The following is a 23,783-nucleotide window of genomic DNA, read 5'->3' as shown; positions in this document are numbered from 1 at the left end:
CTGGGTGAGGCTGTAGGGGTGGAGGAGGCCTCATTTAGGAGAGCCCCAGTAGAATGGGGGTGCTCCCAGTGCTGGAGTGTGATACTGCATAGCGGGGTGTACTACCCCAGCCCTGGGGAGGGGCACAGTGCTGGTGAGGGCACCATAGTTGGGGTGCAAGACCCCAGTCCTGAGAAGGGCAAAGAGGATTTTGGGGCCAGGCATGGCTAAGGCCACCTGAGCCCCACTTGCAAGGAGCACCAGCGAGAAGCCCGAGGGGCTTGTGTTAGGCCCAAGGGGGGGCACACGGGAAGAGAAGCCCAGGGTAGGGTGCTACTATAGAGACAAGCCCGGAGAGGGCGAGTCTGCAATTATAGAGAGCCCGGAGAGGGTGAGTGTGCGGAGGGACAGGCCCCAGTGGGGGGGCACCATCTGTGTGTGAAGAGGCCCCAGGAGGGGTGAGTATATTGAGCGGACCCCAGGAGGGGGGCAGATATAATTAGTAGGCCCGAGAGGGCTAGCGGATAGAGTGGCGCCGGGTGCGTGACAAGCCCAGGGGTGCCGGTGAAGGGCGCGTACAGGAAACTGACCAGATAACGTCCAGTACATCTGTGAGGCTTGGGGCGTGCTAAAGGGGAGGTTGGAGGCACGTATAGCCCAAAAGGCTGGGGTGCACCAGGTCACTCCCTACAGAATGGGGGACAGTACAAGCATAGCACAGTGTCCAGGGCGATAAGAGGCAGCCTCCCTTATAGAACCATATAATAACAAGACGTGGCGGGCGAGGAAGAGGGTGCTGAACCGCCTACTTGGCATGGTAGGGGGCACTAGAGAGATAAATGGCCGCTCCTGTGCCCCGCTCCGTGACACCAATCTAAATTTACTTTATGGCACCTTCAAGACACTGGTCCACATTCTCCTCTCTGCTGCAATAAAGAAAAAGTGTTTTTCATCTTTATAGCAGCCCTTCATGCATTTGAAGACTGCTAACATGTTCCCTCTTAAATGCCTTTTTTGCAAGATGAACATCCCTAGATCCTTCAGCCTCTCCTCGCATGACTTGCTGTCCAAGCCTTTTATTATATTTGTTGCCCATCACTGCACCCGAACTTCTTCATATCCCTTTTAAACTGTGAAGCCCAGAACTACTTACGGCACGCCAAATGAGGCCTAAGCAGTGCTGAGTAGAGAGGCACTAGCACCTCCTGTGTCTAGCACCTAATGCTTCCCTTGGTGCATCACAAAACCACATTCATCTTTTTTTTTTTGCAGCTGCTCACACTGCAGCTGTCATAGACATTAGGGCCAGAAGGAACCTTGGAAAATCATCGAGTCCAGCCCCCTGCCCCAGGGGCTGGAAGTCAGCTGGGGTCATAGGATCCCAGCAAGATAAGCATCCAATATTCTCTTGAAGGCATTCAAAGGTGTTTGAACCACCTCCAATGGCAGGCTATTCCAGACCTTGGGGGCTCGGACAGTAAAGAAATTCTTTCTTATGTCCAGCCTGAAATGGTCATGGAGGAATCTATAACTGTTTGACCCTGTCATACCTTGGGGCGCTCTGGATGCAGTACTCCAGCTGCAGCCTCACCAAGGCTGAGTACAGGGGGAGAATGACGTCCTGGGATTTGCTTGAGAAGCATTTATGGGTGCAAGCCAGCATTTTGTTTGCTTTACTAGCTGCATCACATTGAAGGCTCATGTTCATCTTGTGGTCAATCATGACCCCTAAGTCCCTTTCATCTGTAGAGCTAGCCAGTGTAGCACTGCCGAGCCTATAAGCATGCTGCAGGTTTTTCCTCCTAAGGTGGAGAACCTTGCATTTTTCAGTGTTAAACGCCATCAGGTTCTCATCTGCTCATTTCCTGAGCCTGTCAAGGTCAGCCTAGATTGCCCTCCTGTCCTCAGGTGTGGATGCTTTACCCCAAAGTTTGGTGTCCTCGGCGAACCTGGCCAGTCCACTTCTGATGCCAATGTCCACATCATTAATGAAGATGTTGAATAGTATAGGCTCAAGGACAGAGCCTTGAGGGACCCCACTGGTCACAGGGCACCATGACGATTGACTTCTATCACCACCACCCTCTGTGTCCGACCACGGAGTCAATTCCTCAGCCAGCAGATTGTGGTGGACCCAAGGCCACAGTTGGCCAGTTTTGCCAAGAGGTTATCATGGGATACCAGATTGAAGGCTTTTTTAAAGTCAAGATATATGACATCTCATCTCCCTTGTCCAGGTGATAGGTCACCTGGTCATAAAAGGAAATAAGATTGGTCAAGCAAGACCTATCCGCAAGAAACCATGCTGGTTATCCCTCAGGATGTTGCCATTGGCCAGTCTGTTAAGAATGGCCTCTTTGATAATCTTTTCTAAGACCTTCCCCAGGATAGAGGTCAGGCTGATGGGTCTGTAGTTTGCCGGATCCACTTTCCTCCCTTTCTTGAAGAAAGGCACCATATTGGCCAGATGTGTTCTGAGTTTGTAGTCTACCAAGTCTTCAAAGTCCTTTTCCATAGTGCTGCCATCCAGCCATGTTACCAATTTTATATGTGTATGTAGCAGGGCACTAAGGTGCCTGCTACTTGGAGAGCTGGAGTAGTGGCTCAGGTGGACGCGCACCTGTCTGGTCAGCTGAATGAAAGGGGCAGGGCCTGGCTCTGACATAAATTGCAGGCCAAAGGCCAGCGTGAGGGGCTGCTGGCGGCCAAGGAGGAAGGGGCTCAGCCCTGCATGAGTGAAAAGGAAAAGACTGGGATGTGCGAGCAGCTAGTGACACGGGTGAGAGATGGAACACCTGTGGTGTGGTTCGGAGGATGTTTTAGCCCTGAGGCATAGATTTGTGTTATAGCCCAGGGGTTTGTGTTTTGGTTATTGTTATACTGGTAGTTTGGGTAAGGCTATTAGGGGTTGGAGGAGGCCTCATAGGGGACCCATGGCGGTATGGGAACCCCAGCTTTAGAGAGGGAGGGAGTGAGAAAGTCACCAGAGAGGGTGCAGCATTTTGGGGTGCATTGACCCCAGCTCTGACAAGGGGAGCAGAGAGTTGGAGGCCAGGTAAGGCTGAGGCTGCCTGAGCCCTGAGGGGGGTGGGGTTTGAGACCCTGAGGAGATTTGGGGCCAGGCATGGCTACAGCCACCTTAGCCCCCCCTCCGGTGTGAGAAGCCCCAGAGCAAAGGGGGCGACGAGAAGCCCCAGAGCAAGAGGGCAGCAACTGAAGAGTGCCTGTGGGGCCTGGATGTGAGACAAGGCTGCAGAAAGCCAGAGCGCCAGTGGGGCGTGGTGAGAGACAAGGGCCACGGAGAGCCTGAGCGCCAGAGAGGGCGTAGAGAGTGAGACAGACCAAACGTCTGGCACATCTGTGAGGCTTGGGGCGTGGTACAGGGACGGTTGGAGCCATGCATTGCCCATAAGGCTGGGGTGCATGGGAACCCCATTAAAAGAACAAAATGAGTGACAGCAGGAGAAAAAGGTGTCCAAGACGAAAGGCCTCCTTTTAATATAAGATCAAGACGTGGCGGGCGAGATTCTGAGGGTCCTTGGAGCAGGCTTAGCACGGTACAGAGAGGGGACCTAGGGGCAGCATTGCAACCCTGGGATGCTATCCTGCTACAGTGTGTTTTGGATTATTCTCCTGAGGTGTAGTACTTTGCATTTGCCCACATTGAGCTTACTTTAATTATCATAGAATCATAAAAAATAGGGTTGGAAGGGACCTCAGAAGGTCATCTAGTCCAGCCCCTGCTCAAAGCAGGACCATCCCTAACTATATAATCCCAGACAAAGTTTTGTCTAGCTGGGTCTTAAAAAACCTCCAAGGATGGAGATTCTACCACCTCACTGGGTAGCCTGTTCCAGTGCTTTACTGCCCTCTTAGTGAGAATTTTTTTTCCTAATATTTAACCTAAACTTCCCTTGTTGCAACTTGAGACTAACTGAACTTTCTCACAGTAGTTTATCTATTAGTGTAAACATGTTTATATTATTTTCCAGTCTCAAAAAATTACTTGGAAATTTTCATAAAGCTAGTACCCAAGCTAAATGTCTTAGAAGTTCCATTATGAAAAGTCTCAAGGTCGCAAGATGTAAACACCATCTCAACTGATAAAGCAACTGTTAATATTTGAGGCACATATAAAGAGAACAAACAAAATTATTTATTTTCATGTGACCTGAAATATATATTTACATAATAATTAAAATATGCAAATTTAACTTCTGTAACTCCTCTAACATGCTGATGCTCTAAGAGGACATAAGTATTCCTGTGTTGCCTACTGTACCACATAAGTATTCTCTAATATGCAACCATAAATCTATGGGAATCCATATTTTTAGTTTGAATCCTATTGTCAGGATGGATGAATTCTGCAAGGACTACTGTGAACCTTTTAGACAATAAAGGCTTTGTCTTCATCTCTACATCCAACATTCTCTTCACTGCTGGGTAGCTTGATGCTATATTGTATATCTGCTTTATATATGCAATCTACTGGAGCTCCAAATAATTTGGCATACTTTAAGAAGAAATCAGAATGTGAATTATTATAGGCTGTGAGGTACATTTCAGAGAATCATAGGAAACTGGGGCTGCAAAGGACCTCAGGAGGTTATCTAGTACAGCCCCCTACTCTAGGTAGGCTCATTCCTGACTAAACCATCTCAGTCAAGTATCTGTTTAATCTGCTCTTTAAAAACATCCAAGGATGGAGATTCCACAACCTCTCTCTGGGTAACCTGTTCCAATGCTTAACCACTCTCATAGTAAGAAAATTATTTTTAATATCAAACCTAAATTTCTCTTTCTGTACTTTAAGACCCATGTTTCTTCTCCTGTCCCCTGTGGTCACAGCAAATACGTAGGTTAACTTCATTCTCGATATAACCATTCTTCAGCTATTTGAAGATTTATCAAAACTCCTCTCAGTCTTCTCTTTTCTGAACTAAATAATTCCATTTTTTCAGCTTTTCCTCAGAAGTCATATTTCCCAGATCTCTTATCATTTTGGTTGCTTTGAATTGGATTTTTTTAATTGGTCCATATCTTTCTTTAAATGTGGGGCCCAAAAATGGACACAGTATTCCAAGTGAAGCCTCACTAGTGCCAAATAGAATGGAAGAATCACTTTGTTTGACTTGCAAGTGACATTCTGATTAATACAGCCTGGTATGCAGTTGTTTTTTTTGCAGCAAAGGCACAATGTTGGCTCATATTCAGCTTATGGTCTACTATGACCCCTAGGTCCTTTTCTACAGTAATGCAGCCTAGCCAGTCATTCCGCAGCCTGTATTTGTGTATATGATTATTCCATCCTAAGTGCAGGACTTTCTACTCCTCCATATTGAATTTGATTGGATTTATTTTGGATCATTTTTCTGTTTTTTCAAGGCCATTCTGAGCCCCACCCTCCAAAGTGTCTGTTTGTCTACCTACCTACTATGACACTATGAAATGTGTTAAATGAACACAAGATCTAGCTTGATTTAATACTTAACTTTCTTAGTTGAGGTTCACAGAAAGAAATGTAAATACTTTCTCCCCTGTTATAGAAGGGATCTGATTTGAATTTAATAATTATTTTTGGTTGTAAACAAAAATAACCTCCCAATACACACTTAATCTACACACATAGATATAACAACCAGGTTCTGCCCCCTGAGCAGCAGCAGAGACATGCTGGCAGCTGGACTGACAGTGTCTGCAGTTGCTTTTCTTGTGCCCCCTCCAAGTGAGCATCTAAGCCAGGTACCTGTGGCCCATCCCCAGCTACTGACTACACATCTTGTGTACAGGCAGAGACATCCCTTGGGGAGGAGGGGGGGTGGCAAATTGGGGTGACTGCCCTGGGTCCCACACTTTGGGGCCCCTGCAGACAGTGCTGTGCAGGCCTTGAAGGTGCCACCTCTCCATGAGGATGCTGTGTGCTGCCGGCTGCTCCCCCTACAGGCCCCACACACACCTGGGGTCAGCTCTGCGTACAGGTGATAGCTTCTCCAGGTTCATGCTTAGCAGGAGCAGGCAGAAATCTAGTATAAAAAAAATAAAATAAGAAAGGATCTGAGAAGAACAATAATGACCCATCCATCCCTACAGATGTTTTCTAGGAACAGGACAAGGAAGTTTGTAGGTGGGAGTGGGCAAAGGGGGATATTATGCTATGAGGGTTCCTGGGCTTGTGCTTTTCCCTCCCATGAGCTCCAATCCTAAGAGAGGTGTTTAACCTTGAGGTTTCAAGGAAAACCAAAGCTACGGCCCTGAACCTCGTGTGGAAGCCCCTGCTTCACCTCACAGGCTCTTAAACCAGATTGTCAACGGGATGAATAAAGAAGTGAGGATCCGAAGGTACCGTGTGATGTCTGTAAGTCACCCCCCCGGGTGGTGGGGGGCAGGAGCTGATCCCCGGGACCGCCAGCCGTGGGGAGACCCCCCGCGTCAGGCAGCCTGTGCCACCCACGTGCTCTCAGCCGCGCCGGCCTTGGGGGAGGGGGAGGTTGACGGACGCGAGAGGGACAGGTCCGCCGAGGCCCTTGACGAGGCGCCTGCGCAGAGGCCGCGCGCGGCTCGCCATCGTTATGGCGACAGGCTTCAGGCTCCTCCCCCACTCCGGGCCCCGCCCCGCCGCCTCGCGCCCGCCTCCCCCAGCAGGGCTCGTGCGGCCCGGGCCGCGGGCGCGCGGGAAGGCGGGGAGCGTCGGCGCACGCGCAGGAGGCAGCGGTGGGGGCGGCGGCAGCGCGAGTCCTTCGGCGGCGGCAGGAGGCGGCAGGGCACCGCGGAGCTCCCCAGGCCGTTGGCGGCGGCAGGACAGGGAGGCGAGAGCTGCCCGATGCGCAGCGCTCAGGCACCGGGGGAGCCCCGCGCCGAGCACCCTGCCGCCACCGCACCGGCCCCGGCCCGCGGGGCGGGCGTGCCCCTGCCCCGGGGGCGGCGCGGAGCAGCGGCCCCGCCGCCCGCAGGAGAAGCCGCCCCCGCTCCATGAGCGGCGCTCGCCCGCGCCGCTCGGCGACGGGGGGACGGCGGCCGCCGGCGGCAGCATGTGGAGCCCGACCGAGGAGGAGAAATACGGCGTGGGTAGGTCCGATCTCCCCGTGTCCCGCGGCGACCCTGGCTGCGGCGGCTGGGGCGGGGGCGGCGCGGGATGGCAGCGGCAGTGTCGCTCGCGGGGGGCGGCGGGAGCGAGTGCGGCAGCGTCCCCGCCCAGCGGCAGGTGCGGCCCGAGCGGCCGGTGCCTCGGCGCGGGGGCAGCGCGGCCTGCGGGCGCCACCTCCCCCTGGGGCCACGGGACGGGGCGGGCGGGCGGCGCCCGGTGGCAGCCCCTCGCTGACGGGGTTGGGAAAGCCCGAGTGTGCATGTGCGCATCCTGCCCCCTCGTGCGGAGGGGTGGGGGCGGCGTTCGGGCACGGACGGGTCCAGACTGCAGGAATAATCAGAAAACGGCTCTCTTCGGCCTTAATCTACTTATCCGCGCGGTTCCCTCTCCTCCGGCTCTTTTAGTCGAAGGTTTAGGATGATCTTGTTTATGTGGATGAGTTGGGAGAGAAAGGGAGCCGCTGCCGCAGCTGCTGGGCCGTCAGGGGGCGCCGGCGACGCACCTGCTGCGAGTCCGGGGCTCCTTCCAGGGAAGGAAACGAGACGCAGCGAAGATGCGCGGTAGAGCCTGGTGCTGGCCCCGGCTGTGGGGATGGTTTTGACACCTGGATGCGAGGGTGGCACTGCTTGTTCTGCTAGCCCAGAGGAGCAAGTGCTGTGGCTTACTTTCCTCTAGCTCAAACCGATTGGGGCATGGGTTGGTAAAGAGAGAGGGGGAACACCTAGTCTTTGGAAGATTTAGGGGCCAGGTGTTCACTCCTGTTTTGAAAGTCATGTTCAGTGTTGTCATGTTTATATACATACATTCCCATTTCGTGCAAAGCTTATAATGTAGAATAATGTCTGATTCTTTAGGGGGGGAGCACAAAGGTCAAAGGCTGTTTTTAGTGGTGAGACTAGATAGTGCAGTTATGTATAATGTACTAAGGAATTATAAAATGACTGTATTTCCTTAATGTCCGATTTTGTAGTAAAACGTCAGTGATGCTGCAGATAAACAGTCAGTACTACCGGAAATTATATACAATCTACTTTTATTAGGTTGTTTGACTAAAGCCTCACTTACTAATTCTATACAGTAAATGATGCCAAACTCCCTAGCACTTTTCTGGTAACAGACATTTCACTTCAGCAAACATTTTGCATATGCCAAACACTTGGTGTATTTTTTTAAGAAACAGTTCTTGATTTGATATCGTCAAATTGAAAGTTGATATTTCTAGGACGTGGGGCAACGTCCCCCCACCTCCCCAACCCTTTTCGACTTAGTATGTTGACAACTGACTGATGCTTAATTAAATAATTGACATTTGACCATTTTAAAATAGTCTTTGTGGCATGTAGAAGGACCACTGATGAAATACAACTATGTACTTTCAGGTAATTTGTCACCTTCTGCAATCAATTTATATATATTCTGCATTTATATAGTTGGTTAAATAAGTTTAATTGATTTCATGTATAAAAGGGCAAAGAATTAGTTGTATAAGAAATTCAGTTATGTAAGATGCTTATTTACTCCTAGAGATGCATGGGTTAAATGCAAAAATGTGTGGCTATATATTGGTAAGGCTGCACATTGAAAAAACCATGATCTTGGAAATGCTGAATTTGGATGTCTGTAGGCTATAACCATTATGTGTAACAGTAGTGTTGTGAAGTATGTGCTTCAGCCACCAGAAGAGCCTAAATCAGTCATCTTGTAATATTGCATGGGATTTCTGTTCTCTTTTCACTCTAAGTGATTTTTCTGATGCTTCAGTCATTAGATTTATAAGTGTTTTTCTATTTATTAAAAAACCCCAACAACTTGTTACTCAGTTCATTTTCTTTTCTTCAACAAGAACTATAAATTGTATAGCTCTAGCTAGCACCATGTAAAAGATTTTAGTTTTCTTGCATTGGCTTAACTTTGCTTCAGAATGACAGCAAACACAGGAAAATCACAGCTGTAGACCTATTCAATTCTATAACATGGTGGTGATAAAACTAAAAGCTTTTGCCCAGATGGGAAAGTAAATGTAGAGGCACTTGTACATTGTCCTTGCATCCTAGTAAGGAAACATCCCTTTTTAAGTTGAACTACCAACATGAAGCTTGATGGGTTTTAATTCTTGGCCCCTTTTGATTTCTTATAACATCACACAGACGTTTCTAAATAAAGTGTATGTGTTCTGCTTTAAGCAAAATACATTACATTGCTTTTTAATTAAACTGGAAGCTGGGAGAATGAAGATGAAATCACTATTTGGACTGTGAAAACAGGGGACATAATGAAACTCCTATAGTTATAGGTGTATTCTTGTAGTAATTGTATTTTCTGTAACCTAGTTGCAGTCCCCTCCTCACCCCCATTCCTCTAATGTTAGCCCCTCGCTCGGGTGATTTGTATTTCCCTACTGGTTTTGTCATCTTTTTGAATTCACAATCCTAAACATCTAATAAAATTCAATCTGCTTCCTCCTTGAGACTCTACCCCCAGTAAGCACCCAGTCCTTGACTTAAAGAGTTTTGATGCTCAATGGCTCGGCTTCTTCCTTGCTCTTGTTTAGCTTCAGCTTTCTTGCTATCTGACATACATACTTGTCTGTCTACAAGTTGAGAATATGTAGTTTGCATCTGGGGGCATATACTTATCTCACTATTAGTGGGAATTGGGCTGTTCTGTGAGAGGTGCGTCATTCCTTCTTTTGCTCCTATCTTTGGTAGAGGCATGACCTCACCAAATTCAGGTGTCGGGTCTAACTTAAAGGTTTACTAATAGGTTGTACTCTACATTTTGACATACTGGGTAAGCATGTGATTTGCTTAAATGGGTAACACAATATCCTATCCAATCTGTTGCCTGTCCCTTACATTGTAACACACTGGGTTATTTGCATTTCAGCTTAATACCTAGTATCTGTCTATTCTGCAACTTAATTGTACTCTGGTTAACTGGATTGTAACTGTAACTGTCTATTTTGTAATTAATTGTACTCTGTTGAACTGTGCCAGAAACAGGGCAGTTGCAGCAGATGTCAAAAGGTTGCTATTTAAAGCCTGGCAAATGACAGGAGCTAGTGAGTTTCACTGCTGCTCTTTCCCATAATGTTCAAGGTATCTTATAGCAGCCCTGATCATCACTGTTTGAAGCCTTGAGAACGAGGGGAGCTAGGCAGTTCCTGGGCTGCTAATACCACAGTGCTGACAGTGCTGTAAACAATGTTCCTTAAGGATATTGGGCTCTTGGTACCTTAGTCTTAGCTGCCCTGCTACCCATTAGCTCCCCCTAATATCCAGGCTTCTAATAGCAGCTCAAAAATTGAATACTGAAAACAAGGAATGCTAGTCAGTTTCATAGCTTCTGGTCAGGGTGGATTTGAGTTGAATCAAGTAGATTTAAATCATGATTTAAATTACGATTTAAAGCACTGATTAGGAAGCCTTGATTTAATCATTGCTTTCTACAAAAAGTGCATTCTTGTTGTTTGATATCCTCGATTCATTTCACTTCTTGGAACTTTGCACTTTTAGAGAGAGGTAAGGGCTTGATCGTGTGTACACAAACTTGCAGAGAGACAAGGGGGCTGATAGGTAAGTAATCAGGTCTGTTATCTCTCATCTCCATATAGTGCTGTTAGCAAGGATGTTATCTCTGGGGAAACAAATCCACAGCTTGAGAACTGAAAGTAAGCATCACAGAGATGCTTAATGGGATCTTTTAGACTGAGCACTGAGTCCCATTGGGTTGAGTGGTTTTCTGTAATCTTCACTAATCTATAGAGAAGCTTCTGGGAACCCTGTAAGATTGGGCACCTAACATGGCCGGTTGTGACCTACTTATAAAACTTCTAAAAACATTACACGAATATATTGTCTCAAATAGTATATAATTAGAAGTTATAATCCTATTCCACGATTGATATTTTTGAGCTTTAATCTGTCTTAAGTTAGAACTATCTTTATATAGGTTTATTTTTTAAGAAGTGTCTTAAACATAAAAATTATGATTAAATAAAACATAATTTAAATAAAACATCCATTTTTAATTTTAATTATTATTTATTTATTTATTTATTTTTTAATGTTGTTTTTATACATCTTGCTTCTGGTACTACCACTATGATAGTGGTGTGTACTTAATAAGCACTCATTTTTTGCATTAAGTTTGGGTTAGCCTTTTTCAGGACCAGGGACATTCACTTTAAACAGAGTACATGATATAGCTATACTGCTACTATAGGTGCAACTTCTACGGGCCCAGATGTTCTGTCATCCACCCCTCTCCCCCCAGGTGCAACTTATATTCGTTCTGTGAATTAAATAAATTCTGGCATCAGAGGCACTTTTCTGCTGGTATAAATTGTATCTACACTAGACTTTTGCTGGTATAAATGTATCTAAAAACAACCATTCCTCTGAATGCAATAGAAACTGTATTGGCCCACTGCCCAGGCCTTTCAAATGTACAAAGGAGAATGGACGCTTCAAATTCTCAGCTACCTCAAAGGTTGCTCTTTGTCAGAGGCAAGCTGTACATTTCACGCACTTATTGGTCTAGCTACCTTGATCCAAGGTTGATAACTTTACTGGAAAAAATGAATATTGATTTGATAACTTTACTGGAAAAAAATGAAGTTTAGAGGTCTTCTCTGAACAGGACTTCTCTCAGCCTGTGGGTCTAGAATTTCCTTTGGTCTTTCTTTGCCCTTTATACCTTTATTTCCAGAGGTGGAGATCTAAGACTAGAAGGTGTGGGTAAGTCTTTTTGCTGAACCTGGACATCAGTGCTCCTCTGACGGTCCTGAAGTTTTATTCTTTTTATTTAAAAAATACCTTTCTAGTCATGAAATAAAGAAATGCTCAAAGTTCAGGTATGAACTTTACTATATCACTCATCTCATGGAAATCATACTTTATGGTATTATATTGCATAGATATCAAAGGATATTCCTCCATGTAGTCAAAAGGGAATTCCTCTTATATTAAAAGAAGAATTTCAGGAAATATCCCCCTCTCCACTCTGGCTGTCTGTATGGATTTCAGCTGGCTCCATTTGTGAACTTCCAAATTCTAAGTCTTTCCCCAAGTAGACTTTCAAATTTTAAAAGACAAGACTTTCAAACTGTTTAAAGACAAGCAGTTCTTTTGGTGGTATTACCTCCATGGGCATCTTGGTATTCAAACAGGAGTTCAATTCCTTTATGAATAACACTTTTATCTGGAATGCATTTTACAATGCAAGAGTGACTGCTTGGGGTGTTCCATGCAGAAATACAACCCATGTTTTCTGGCTCTAATAGTGCCAGACATTTTATGCAGGGAAGATTGACATGATCATTCAAATTTTATCTGGTTAAGTAAGACTAATGACCAAAGCAGAGCACATGATTAAATTTAAAGTTTGGATCAAAATCCCACGTTTGCATCCAAAAAACCAGTTCCTGTTTCTGTTATCAGTAGAGTACTGGTGCAAAGCTTAAATTCTCAAGCAAATCCTCCTTGCTGGTAGTGCTGCCACTGGCAAGGGTATTTGAGAACTTGTGGTGCTTGGGCGAAGTACCTGAAGATTGAAAGAGGGCCGATGCATTGCCTGTCTTCAAGAAAGGAAGGAAAGAAGATCCAGGAAACTTCAGGGCAATCGGTTTTACCTTAGTCCCTGGAAAGATCTTGCAAAAAGTATCAAAGAAACCATTCTTGACATGCTAACAGAAAGCAACATTCTGAGGGATGGCCAGCATGGGTTTGTTGCTTGGCCAACCTCATTTCCTTCTATGGCCAGGTAATGCGTCACCTGGACAAAGGAGAAGGAGGTTAATATCATATATTTGGATGTTAAAAAAGCCTTTGACCTGGTGTTCCATGAGGACATCATGGAAAAATTGGGTAACTACGGCCTTAACTACCCTACGGTGCAATGGCTGGGGAACTGGCTCCAAGGTCGGACCCAGAGAGTGGTAGTCGATGGAACCAAATCAACATGGCCCTTGGTGACCAGTGGTATCCCCCAAGGCTCCATTCTCAGACCTGTACTCTTTAATGTCTTTATAAATGATTTGGACTCTGGTCAGCAGACTGGCTAAATCTACTGATGACACCAAACTTCAGGTAAGTGTCCACACTTAAGGTCTGCCTGGATCACCAGGCTATCCTTGATAGGTTTGCAAGGTGGGCAGTTGTAAACCTGATGGCATTCAATATGCGGAAATGCAGGTTCCCCCCCGTCTTCCCCCCGAGGTGTAGCACCTTGCATCACACTTATAGGCTCAGTCATGATACACTCACTAGCACCAAGGCCAAAAGAGACTTGGGGGTTATGACTGATCACAAGATGAACATGAGCCACCAATGTGATACTGCAACCAGCAAAGTGGACAAAACTCTGGCTTGCATCTACCGATGCTTCTCGACCAAGACCCAGGATGTCATCCTCCTGCTGTACTTGGCCTTGGTGAGGCAGTATCTGGAGTATTGCATCCAGTTCTGGGTTCCACAATTCAGAAAGGATGTGGAGAAATTTGAAAGAGTCCAGAGGAGAGTCATGTGCATAATCAGAGGGCAAGAGAAACAGGCCTTAGGGAAAGAGACTGAGAGGCATGGGACTCTTTAGCCTGGAGAATTGCAGGCTTATGGGGGTCTTGGTGCAGCCTATAAGTACATAAGGGGTGTGCATCAGGATCTGGGGGAATGCCTGTTCACCAGAGCACGACAAGGAATAACAAGGTCCAATGGTCACAAACTCCTGCAAGACTGTTTTTGGCTGGACATAAGGAAAAACTTCTTTACTGTCTGAGCCCCCAAAGCCTTGAATAAACTGCCCCCAGAGCTGGTGCAAGCATCTACTCTGGACACTTAAGAAACAGGTGGATGCTTACCTTGCTGGAATCCTTTAACTCTAGCTTACTTCCTGCTAGGGGGCTGAGGGCTGGACCTGATGATTTTATGAGGTCCCTTCTGGTCCTAATGTCTACGAAATCTATGAAAAGGATGTTGTGAAAGCCTCTATAGTAATCAAACAGGCTGTTTTTCTTTTTGACCAGTTTTCCAATTAGTATTCTAAGACTTAAAATGTTAACCCAAAGGAACTGTCTTGCTATTCTACAGCGTTAGTAATTTTGAGCTCTCTGATGGAAAAGGGATGTTTCAGTACTATTTATATTTAGGGACGTACTTAATTGGTGGTTTCATGGATTTCATGGAAACTATTCTATACACAAAATCAACAACAACAAAAACTTAATAAAAATAAAATGATGACTCTTCAGTGGGAGACAGTGGTGTCTGCTGCCATGCACTGGATGGTGGGGTGGCATGAAGGCCAGCAGACAAGATGGCAGCTGCCGCCTTGTTCTTCTTCCTCTCCACCAATCAGTGCCAAGGGGTGGGGCTGCACAAAGGCAACCAGCAATCAAGATGGCAGGCACTGTCTTGTCCCTTCTCCCTCCTTGGGCCTCTTCACCAATCAGTGCCAAGGCATGGGGCCTCCCTGCCAATCAGTGTCAAGGGGTGGAGTGCCATGAAATGGCTGTGGAATTAGAACTTTATGCCATGATCAACCTGCAAAAATTGGTAAGTAGCCCTGCAATTTAGGTAGACCCCTATTTGTAATTAACACTTTTTATGACTACTGAAATTTAAACGGTTTCAACAGTATTCTAGGATTATTGGAAATGGTTCAAACAGTATTTTAGGATTATGTTTAAAACCATTAAAATCTTATTGCATTCTGAGGTTCAAAGACCTTAACAACCAAGTTACCTTTACTTTTTTCTCTCTTGAACCTGCTGTCTAATTAGCTTGGAGAGGCAAACATATTTCAGATAACTTTTAAGTTTATATATTCTAACTGACTTGTAGCCAATATTTCTTCCTTTTTTCTGTTCTCATCAAAAGATACCCCTAAGCCCATTTCACAGCATAAAGCTATCTTAGATTTATTCATCAATAGCTAACATAATTCAGCTCACATTAGTCAGATGGGAAAGCTTCTTTCATAAGGGAAGCTGTTCTGCGGTACTGATGGCTTTGTCTCTCTTGCAGCTGTTACCACTGCTCTTGAATACTTGGTTGCCAGCTAAATCTATCAAATGGTATCCAGGCAAATAATTTGAAGCTACTTCTGTTCCAGTCAGATTCCAAACTGGATCCAGGATCCTTTGCATATCTTGATCCTAGCTACCTAATCTGGATCTGTTAATATTCAGTAGGTCTAAATCCAGACAACTCACATGCTTCCAGGTTTGTCTTTGGGTCTTAACCATTTCTTAGCTTCTCCTATCACGTGAATGGGCATCTGGCATGAGAGGAAGCACTGGTTTTGAAGATCTGTAGTTCTGAGGCTACAGTGGTTGGACAGAGGCGCCGAGTCACCTTATGCCACAACTTCTCTGAAGGGGCTTCGTAAACTGCCATCTCTTTAAAACAAAAAATATTTTTCTGAACTAAGCAAACGTTGTTTTCTTTTCTTTTTAGTTCAGGTAACTAACTCAACAAATATGTCACTATATAAGTGAAGGTTAGCAAATCTCATGTAGTAGCCCCCAAAATATAAATCTGGCAAAATGGGTTATGTCACTTTATGGAGTATTATCACAGGATATTCTGATCGTGATCTTAGTGAAATGCTGAACAGTAAAAATTGTCCATTTTATAAAACCTGAATTTAAAACCCCAGCGTTTTAAAAATCAAAACAAAGTCCTGTAGTTAAATTATAAACAAATAATCAAACATTCAGTTTTATGTTTCACTTTAATTTTGGTTAGCAAATGAACAAAGGAGTTTTTGACATGACTCCTTTTTTCCACTGATGAGGAAAAACCAAAATAGCTGTTAAACTGACCCTTTTAGAAATAAGATATGAAAAAGAGTGTTTTAACCTTAATGCAAAATTGGGGTATTTAAATCTTTATGAGTCTAGACAAATTGAGTAGTCATCACAACAGAGAGATTTGTCTTGGTATTAAGAAAACTTGATGACCTGAATTCATTTTGGATTTGTTTCTGGTATGCAGCTGGAGCCCTTGTTGAATGGGCTGATAACATTCAGAAAAGTTGATTCCAGCAGATTTAGGATTGGGGATTGGGGAGAGTACTCGGAAGATGTCAAGCAAATTTTTTTTGTGTGTGTAAACTCAGGTTCAATGCTGCACAAATGTCTTCAGATTATTAGTAAAAATGTAATAGTTTCAGTTGCCCTTCAAAGATTCTCTGGCGTGTTTTCTCCTTCATTGTAATTAACTGGCTGTAAAATCTCTATTTCAGAAGGAAAATAAAAGTAATTTAAAACCCTTTAGGCTTCAAGAAAATACTTTGGAAATGAAGATGATTGCCCCTAACTGTGATCCTTTTCCAGAAAGCCTTTCCAAAACTCGTACTTTTGAATTTCTTATTAGGCTTTATAGATGATTCAGATTTGTGGATGGATGTTGTATCAAAAGCACGGATTCTAGTCTGGTTTTGTATTGACGGGTAGTTCCATGAAGACTTCATGGTGCTCTAATAAATTGACATCGCTATGGAATTTAGACAGAAGATTCAGAGAAGTTTTATAGGCAACAACCTTTGTCAGATGCTAGATTTGTTATATTTAAAGAGATGCTAGCATCTGATTAGTAGGTTTTTGCCTACAAAAACTCATGCCTCTCTATTGGGTACCACTGTACCCTATTTTCTGACTGACTTCAGACTAACGTGGCTAACAGCCTATCTGCTCATGGAATTTAGAGTTTGTTGTTATTTAATTTAGGGGCATTTGCTGCAAGATAGTCTCCATGCCTTCCTAGTATGGATCATTTTGGAAGGATGTAAGAAAAAGCCATTAGGGCTTTTACAGCTGTGAATTTTCTTGCGAGAGGTAGACAGATATTTAAAGAGAAGCAGGCCCATGCATACACTTTCTCACTCTCTCATCCTTAATCTATTGTGTCCTGTGTGTGTTCCTTTCTCCTTTAGCCTGACCCTGCTTAAAATGAGCCATGCATTGCTCAAGGATGTGCAGCTTAAAAGAGGTGTCAGTGTGTGTTTATAGAGGGCATGAATAAGGCAGTTTTGCCTTTCTTTTCAGCTGATTCTAAAATGTCTTTTGCTGTCAGTCCTGTGGGCTGAGTGTATGCAGTTTAGAATATTGTATGCTCCAGAGTGGATGTGCAGCCTACTTGAAGGTAATCTGCTTCATAGGTTGAATATGGGAATACTTACATTTTGCAAGAACTGAAAATCTGTCTGCCTTATAACATTATTTTCTTTTTGCCTGCTTCATTGTCTTTAACCTTTGACTTGATAGCAAGAACAAAAATAATTTTCAAGATGCAAAGAGAGGAAAAGTTAGATTATTTTATCTGCAGCTTCTCTTTGTGTAGGGGTTTGGACTTTCATAATTAAGGCAGGGAGGGAGAAAGTGATAGAGGATAGCCAACAAGTCAGGTGAATCTGCACAGTACAGAGGCGATGGCAGCATGGTCCAGTTATTGCATTAGCCACCTAGCCAGTGACTTCAAAATTTTCTGAAGCTCTGCATGTAGATTCTTGCAATGAAATGAAGAAATTTTCTTGTTTGAATTGTTATTTTTGTTTGACTACTTTTTTTTTGTATATTTGCTCTTCTTGTGCAAATTGATTCACATAGAGAAGAACTGTGTTGGCTGTTGCCCTCCATTTTATCAGTTCTTCATCTTGAAAAATAAGTGTCTAGGATTTTTGAGAGAACCACTGGTTTTGTCATTAAACAATGCTGCATAATTTGGATTTATAAGTAAAATAGGAGTTGCCGTGAATTTTGGATAATTGAAAACTCTCCAAAAACGAAAATATTGATTTGTCAAATGGATTGATATATTCTGTCATTGAAGTGGTAGTTCAGGGCATGCATGTGGACCTCCTGTGATGTACGACAATGCTTGGGGTTAAAAATATGCCAAATAGGTGGTAATCTTAGCCTATATTGAGGCCTTCCTTTTCTTGCTAGAAGTAATCTGTGGTACTTGACCTATAGTATGTCGCTTTCATATTAGAATCCACCTGACTACAAAGTATTTATGTGTGATTTTAGTTGGGATTTTAGTTTTGGGCTGTTACAGACTTCTGATATTTTATGTTCAAAAGAATTTTCTTTATCTTTCCTATGGGAGGATTCATTTTTATTAGTTAATAAGCATGGAATAATAAGCCCTAAGCATGGAATATAGAATTATCAGGCAAGAACAGAATTTTCATATTTAGTTATTCATTTCACTGCTGGAAAATAAGAAGTTTCAAAAGACATAATAGGGCGGGGCAACATAAATAGGGCCTTGTTTTCTAGCTTGACTGAGAGCCCTCTAAATTCTGTCTTCCACACTCTAGTTTTAAAGTGTGAGCAGCCTGAAGTTGAAATGCTAATTGAAATCTACACATACCAAAGATAGGGAAGATTCTCTCTCTCATGTGATATTCTTAAAAGGAAGGCTCAGGTTAGGCTGTTGCGATGACTTCCAACTATGGAGGAGAGGAAAGCTGAGGTTGGAGTAGGTTCTGAGACCTGGTCCTAGAACAAGTCAGAAGATAACCAAATGTATGAGCTTGAGAGATCTTTCTAAGAATAAAGAGGCTGCTAGAAAACCAGAAGAGGTGACAGCAAAAAATAGACCTACTGAGTATGTCAGAATGACACACTGGGTGATGTGGCTGTTCAGTGAAACAACTGATGCTTAAAGCGGTTCGTTTCTCTGGAGGCCACCAAAATCACAGACACACACTCATTAGATGGCGCAAAAGGTGTATTTGCAAATAGGGTCAGAGCAGAGTCAAAAACTCAGATTACTCTGAACCACCAAGGAATTTTGCAGGCTGTATTTATCTTTTTCCTCCTGGGCACGTGTGCAGAAACAGGAACTCTTACAGCTCACTTCCGTTTCATACAAGCATACATGTGGTTACATCACTACATACATCGCATGTATAGTATAATTAACTACTTAAGTATGCAGGGTGGAGAGGTAAATATGCATCAGCTAATTAAGCATGCTAAGAGACTACTATAGGTCACCAAGAGTTCAACCCCCCTCCCGCCTTTCAAGGACACAGTCAGTTGAATTCCAGCTTCTGTAATCTGTATGAGAAAGGCTAGGGAGAAGTTGGGGGAGAGTCTGCGATTTAGTATAAGAAAAGCTGTGGCAAGGCTAGGAAAGGAACAAAGTCCTTGGCAGTGTTTCTTTCTTATCGGATGCAAGATGCAAACTGTGCATTTCTAACAATACTCCATTTCTAACAATATTCCCCCCTCAAGATGCTTTGTGCTCCCCATTTTCATTTAGGCAGATCAAGATAATTACGTGGAATTTTTCTGAGTACCATGACTTTTGCTACAGTCTGCGCTTTGAGGGGGACTGCTGCAACTTGCATCCCTTCAACTGTGGTGGTTATCAATCTAGTGAGACAGTACTCTCCTAATGCCACTTGGGAAAGATCCCAGCTGCGGTTCTCATCCCATTCTTGACCAGTACTCTTAACATCCGCCTTATCACTTACCAACCATTTTGGGGCCAAAGGAAAAGCCCTCCAAGGCCACTGTTCTCCGGCCTCTCGGAGTCCCCCACAGGCCCAGCAGTTGGTGAAATTGAAGGTACCTGCAATTCTTTCCATCATGTCAACATACAGATTTGTCCCTGGGGGAGCAATTGGGGGAAGCAGGGATATAGGCTGGCGGCTAGGGCTGCTCAATCCTGCTTCTCTTACTACATAGATAACAACAAGGCATATTAAGATTCCCACCATATTCTCCCTTTCTTGAGATCAAATACAGCCTAAACTTTTTCTTTTTACTTTCTTGTCTAATTTTCTGCACTTTGATTAAGCCGTCTCAGGCGCACTTGGAGATCACCAGTGGGTTCACAGCTCCACTTGCTGGCTTCTTGTTCCGAGGACGACTCAGCTTCCGGAGTGAGTTCGTCCTGTAGTTGGTGTCCTCTGATGCTCGTGGATGTCGTTTCACACGGGTATGGTGTATCCAATGGTCATGGCCAGCAATCTTTACAGCGGTGTGGGTTGTTAGAAGTACCTGGAAAGGGCTATTCCGCCTCTCAGTCAAAGGTTCCTTTTTCCACCGCTGCACCAAGACCCAGTCTCCCGGGCAGAAGTCATGTACCGGTACGTCTAAAGGCAGGTGCTGAAAGGAGGCTGCATACCTGTGAAGAGAAGACAAGACAGAGTGCAAAGCAATAATGTACATATGAAGCTTGCTATTACCTAATTCAAAAGTTACATTTTCTCGCATCCCAGGGGGTAAGACTCGAGGGGGCTTGCCAAACATAATTTCATATGGGGTTAATTTAATGCCCCGTCGGGGAGTGTTTCGAATGCAAGTAAGAGCTAGCAGCAATGCTTGAGGCCACTTAAGGCGTGCTTCAATACAGATTTTGGTGAGTAGAGTCTTTAAAGTCCTATTCATGCGTTCCACTTGTCCTGAACTCTGTGGTCTCCGTGGTGTGTGTAGTTTCCAAGTGATCTTGAGAGCTTGCGCGACTTCTTGAACTACCTTTCCCACAAAGTGTTGTCCTTGATCCGACTTGATGGATTCAGGCAGAGAATACCGGGGAATGATCTCCTGCAACAAATGCTTCGCTACTGTAGCCGCAGTGGCAGTCCTGGTGGGCCATGCCTCGACCCAACCAGAGAGCTGGTCTACCATGACAAGTAAAAACCCATGATGTCCGGACTGTGGGAGCTCGGCAAAATCAGTCTGCCATGCTTGTCCATGGTACGCTGCCCAGGGTCTACTTCCCATTGGCACAGGGGGTTTCCTTCGAGGCTTTACTTTCTGGCATGTGATGCACCTGGTAGCAATACGCTGAGCTTCTACATATAACCCTGGGGCTACTGCTTGGCGGATCACTAGATCACCCATAGCCAAGCCTCCCATATGGGTTCTTGCATGAAGCTGATGCAGCACTTTTCGAAGCAATGGCCTGGGTATCGTGACCTTTCCTCCCGGTACTATCCACCACCCCGGGAGTTCTTTTTTGCACAAGCTTTCTGTGCAAATTTATCTTCTTCAGGGGAATACTGCGGGACTAAATCCCGGACGTATGGCCATATGGCATGGGACAAGGCCTGCCTGGATACTTCCTCCGCTTCTACACCAATAAATGCGGCTTCCTTTGCTGCCGCATCAGCCTTTGCGTTTCCAAGCTTATGCTTTTCCTCAGCAGCCTTCCCATGGGCCCGCACATGAATGACTGCTACCTCTTTAGGCTGGTGGAGTGCCTCTAGTAGCTTGATAATCTGAGGGCCGTTAGCAATTTTATTCCCAGAAGCCGTAATGAAACCCCTTTCTTTCCACAATAGTCCATGCACATGGACTGTAGAAAAAGCATAGCGAGAATAAGTATATACATTAACCCGCTGGCCTGTCCCCAGCTGTAATGCTTGGGTGAGCGCAGTGAGTTCCGCGGCCTGTGCCGACCATGAGCTCGGCAATGACTCCCTCCATACTACCTTATCCAAGGTTACCACTGCACATCCTGTTCGTCTTTTTCCATCGATGACAGAGCTGGAGCCGTCTACGAAGTATTCAGCATCTGGGTCTTCAGTTGGGTCCTCAGCAAGATCAGGCTGCACCTGTGTGGTTTGATTCAGGACCTCAGGGCAGTCATGCGTCGGTTTCCCTGGCTCCGGCAGCAAGGTTGCAGGGTTCAAGGCTGTAGTATGTTTGAAGGTAAGTCCTGGATTAGAGAGCAAAAATATCTCATACCGTGATTGTCTGGAGGGGTTGAGAAACTTTCCTCCCTTAGTCCCTAGAATCTGGGGAACTCCATGTGGGGTGTGTATTTCCATGTCCGCACCCATGACTATCGTCTGGGCTGCTTCAACAGCCACTGCTGTGGCTGCCACAGCCCGAAGACAGGCTGGCCACCCGAGTGCAACTGGATCTAGAACCTTTGAGTAATATCCCACAGGTCTCCAGGTCGGGCCTGATGGCTGTGTCAGCACCCCTGATGCGACCCCTCGATTCTCATGAACATACAGTCGATATGGCTTTTTACTATTTGGGATGGCCAGGGCAGGGGGCTGGGTTAATGCTGCCTTAAGCAGATCAAAGGCATGCTGCATTTCTTTATTCCATTTCCATTTAGTGAGACTCTCCTTAGTCAGTGAGTCATACAGTGGTCTAGCCTTCCCACCATAATCTGGTATCCATAGTCGACAGAACCCAGTTAGCCCTAGGAATGCCCGCAGCTCCGTGGGTGACTTAGGTGAGGTTAGACCTTGGATTGCCTGTATGCGATCTGCACTCAGGGCTCTGACTCCCTTTGAGAGCTTATATCCCAAAAATGTAACTTGAGGCTGACATATTTGGGCTTTCTCTCTAGAGACTTTATATCCTTTTTCCCCTAGGGTGTTTAACAGTGACCTGGTGGCTTCCTCGCAGAGTTGCAAATTTGGGCTTGCAACTAGCAGGTCATCCACATACCGGAGGAGAGTCACTGCAGGGTGTGATCCCTTCCACTCCTCCAAGTCCTTCTGAAGGGCAAGTCCGAAAATATGGGGGGCTGCTATGAATCCTTGTGGAAGAACTGTCCACATGAGTTGGGCTTTATGGAAAGTATCTGGATCCTTCCATTCAAAAGCAAACAATTTTTGACTCTCTCGGTGAAGGGGAATGGAGAAGAAAGCATCTTTCAAATCTAGCACTGAAAATATTTCAGCTTCCCCTGGTACTTGTGTCAAAATCGTGCGTGGGTTCGGGTCTACTCCAGTCATGTGATCTTCTGGACTTACTACAGGTCCTCCAGGAGAGCCATCTGATAGTTCGAGCTCTGCTTGACAGGTAGCTGGACCACCATCTGGTCGTCTCTGAAAAATATCTCAGCTTGCAATTTTGTGAGTAGGTCCCGCCCAAGTAGTGCAACCGGGCAACTTGGAGAATATACAAAGGAGTGCTCAAGCAAATGGTCCCCCACTTTGGTGAGAAGTGGCTTACAAACAGGGAGTCGGGATTGCGTTCCCTCAATCCCTTCCACAAGAACATGCTGTTCACTAGTTCCTGCACAGGGGGGTTTTTCTGGAATCATTGAAAATGTAGCCCCAGTATCCACCAAGGCTTCAAAGTTTTTGCCACCAACCTTAATGGTTACCATGGGATCTTCTCGGGCTCCAACCCGAAGGGTAGTGGTCTTAGATCCCCGTCCCCTTCATTCCGTGTCCTCACCCTTTTCCTCTGCCCACATGAGGTGACCTCTTGGTTCCCCCTCTCTCTTCTCCTTTAACTTTGGGCATTCCCTCTTCCAGTGTCCTTTCTCCCTGCAGTAAGCACAAACGTCTGCTCCCACTCTTTCTCCTTTCCCTTTCTGCATCCCAGCCTTTCCAGGGTTACCTCCACTTATAGCAGCTGCCAGCACTGCCATCTGTCGCTGAGCCTTTTTATCCTCCTTGCGCTCCTGCATATGCTCACGATTCCCATATACCTTATATGCAATTTCCACCAGCTCTGAAATCGGTTTCCCAGCACCTCCCTCAGTTTTCTGTAACTTCTTACGAATATCAGCAGCGGATTGACCAATAAACATAAGATTTACCATGCGTTGATTATCTGGGTCTTCTGGATCTAGGTCCGAAAACCTGCGGAACGCCTCATACAGCCTCCCGAGGAAAGCTGAGGGATCCTCTTCTCTTCCCTGTCTCACTTCATACAATTTAGACAGATTAGTAACCCGAGGCACTGCCTTCCCCATTGCTTCCACTATAATCTCCAGATACCGTG

The 23,783-nt window shown here is 45.2% G+C and overlaps 1 protein-coding gene across 10 annotated transcripts in view; it reads left to right on the top strand.

The window, feature by feature from the left end:
* Positions 1-6,607: 6,607 nt before the first annotated feature.
* Positions 6,608-23,783, top strand: part of DOCK3 (dedicator of cytokinesis 3) — a 632,225-nt gene continuing 615,049 nt past the window's right edge. For all 10 annotated transcript variants that reach the window (XM_090021446.1, XM_090021452.1, XM_090021451.1 and 7 more), the window contains exon 1: positions 6,608-7,047. In XM_090021446.1, coding sequence (XP_089877572.1) covers positions 7,011-7,047 — 37 coding nt within the window. In that variant the 5' untranslated portion in view covers positions 6,608-7,010. The remainder of the gene's footprint in view (positions 7,048-23,783) is intronic.

Source organism: Crocodylus siamensis, chromosome 11, assembly GCF_052110815.1.
Source record: "Crocodylus siamensis isolate JL-2025a chromosome 11, ASM5211081v1, whole genome shotgun sequence".
Taxonomy (NCBI): Eukaryota; Metazoa; Chordata; order Crocodylia; family Crocodylidae; genus Crocodylus; species Crocodylus siamensis.
This window is presented reverse-complemented; position numbering and strand designations above follow the sequence as displayed.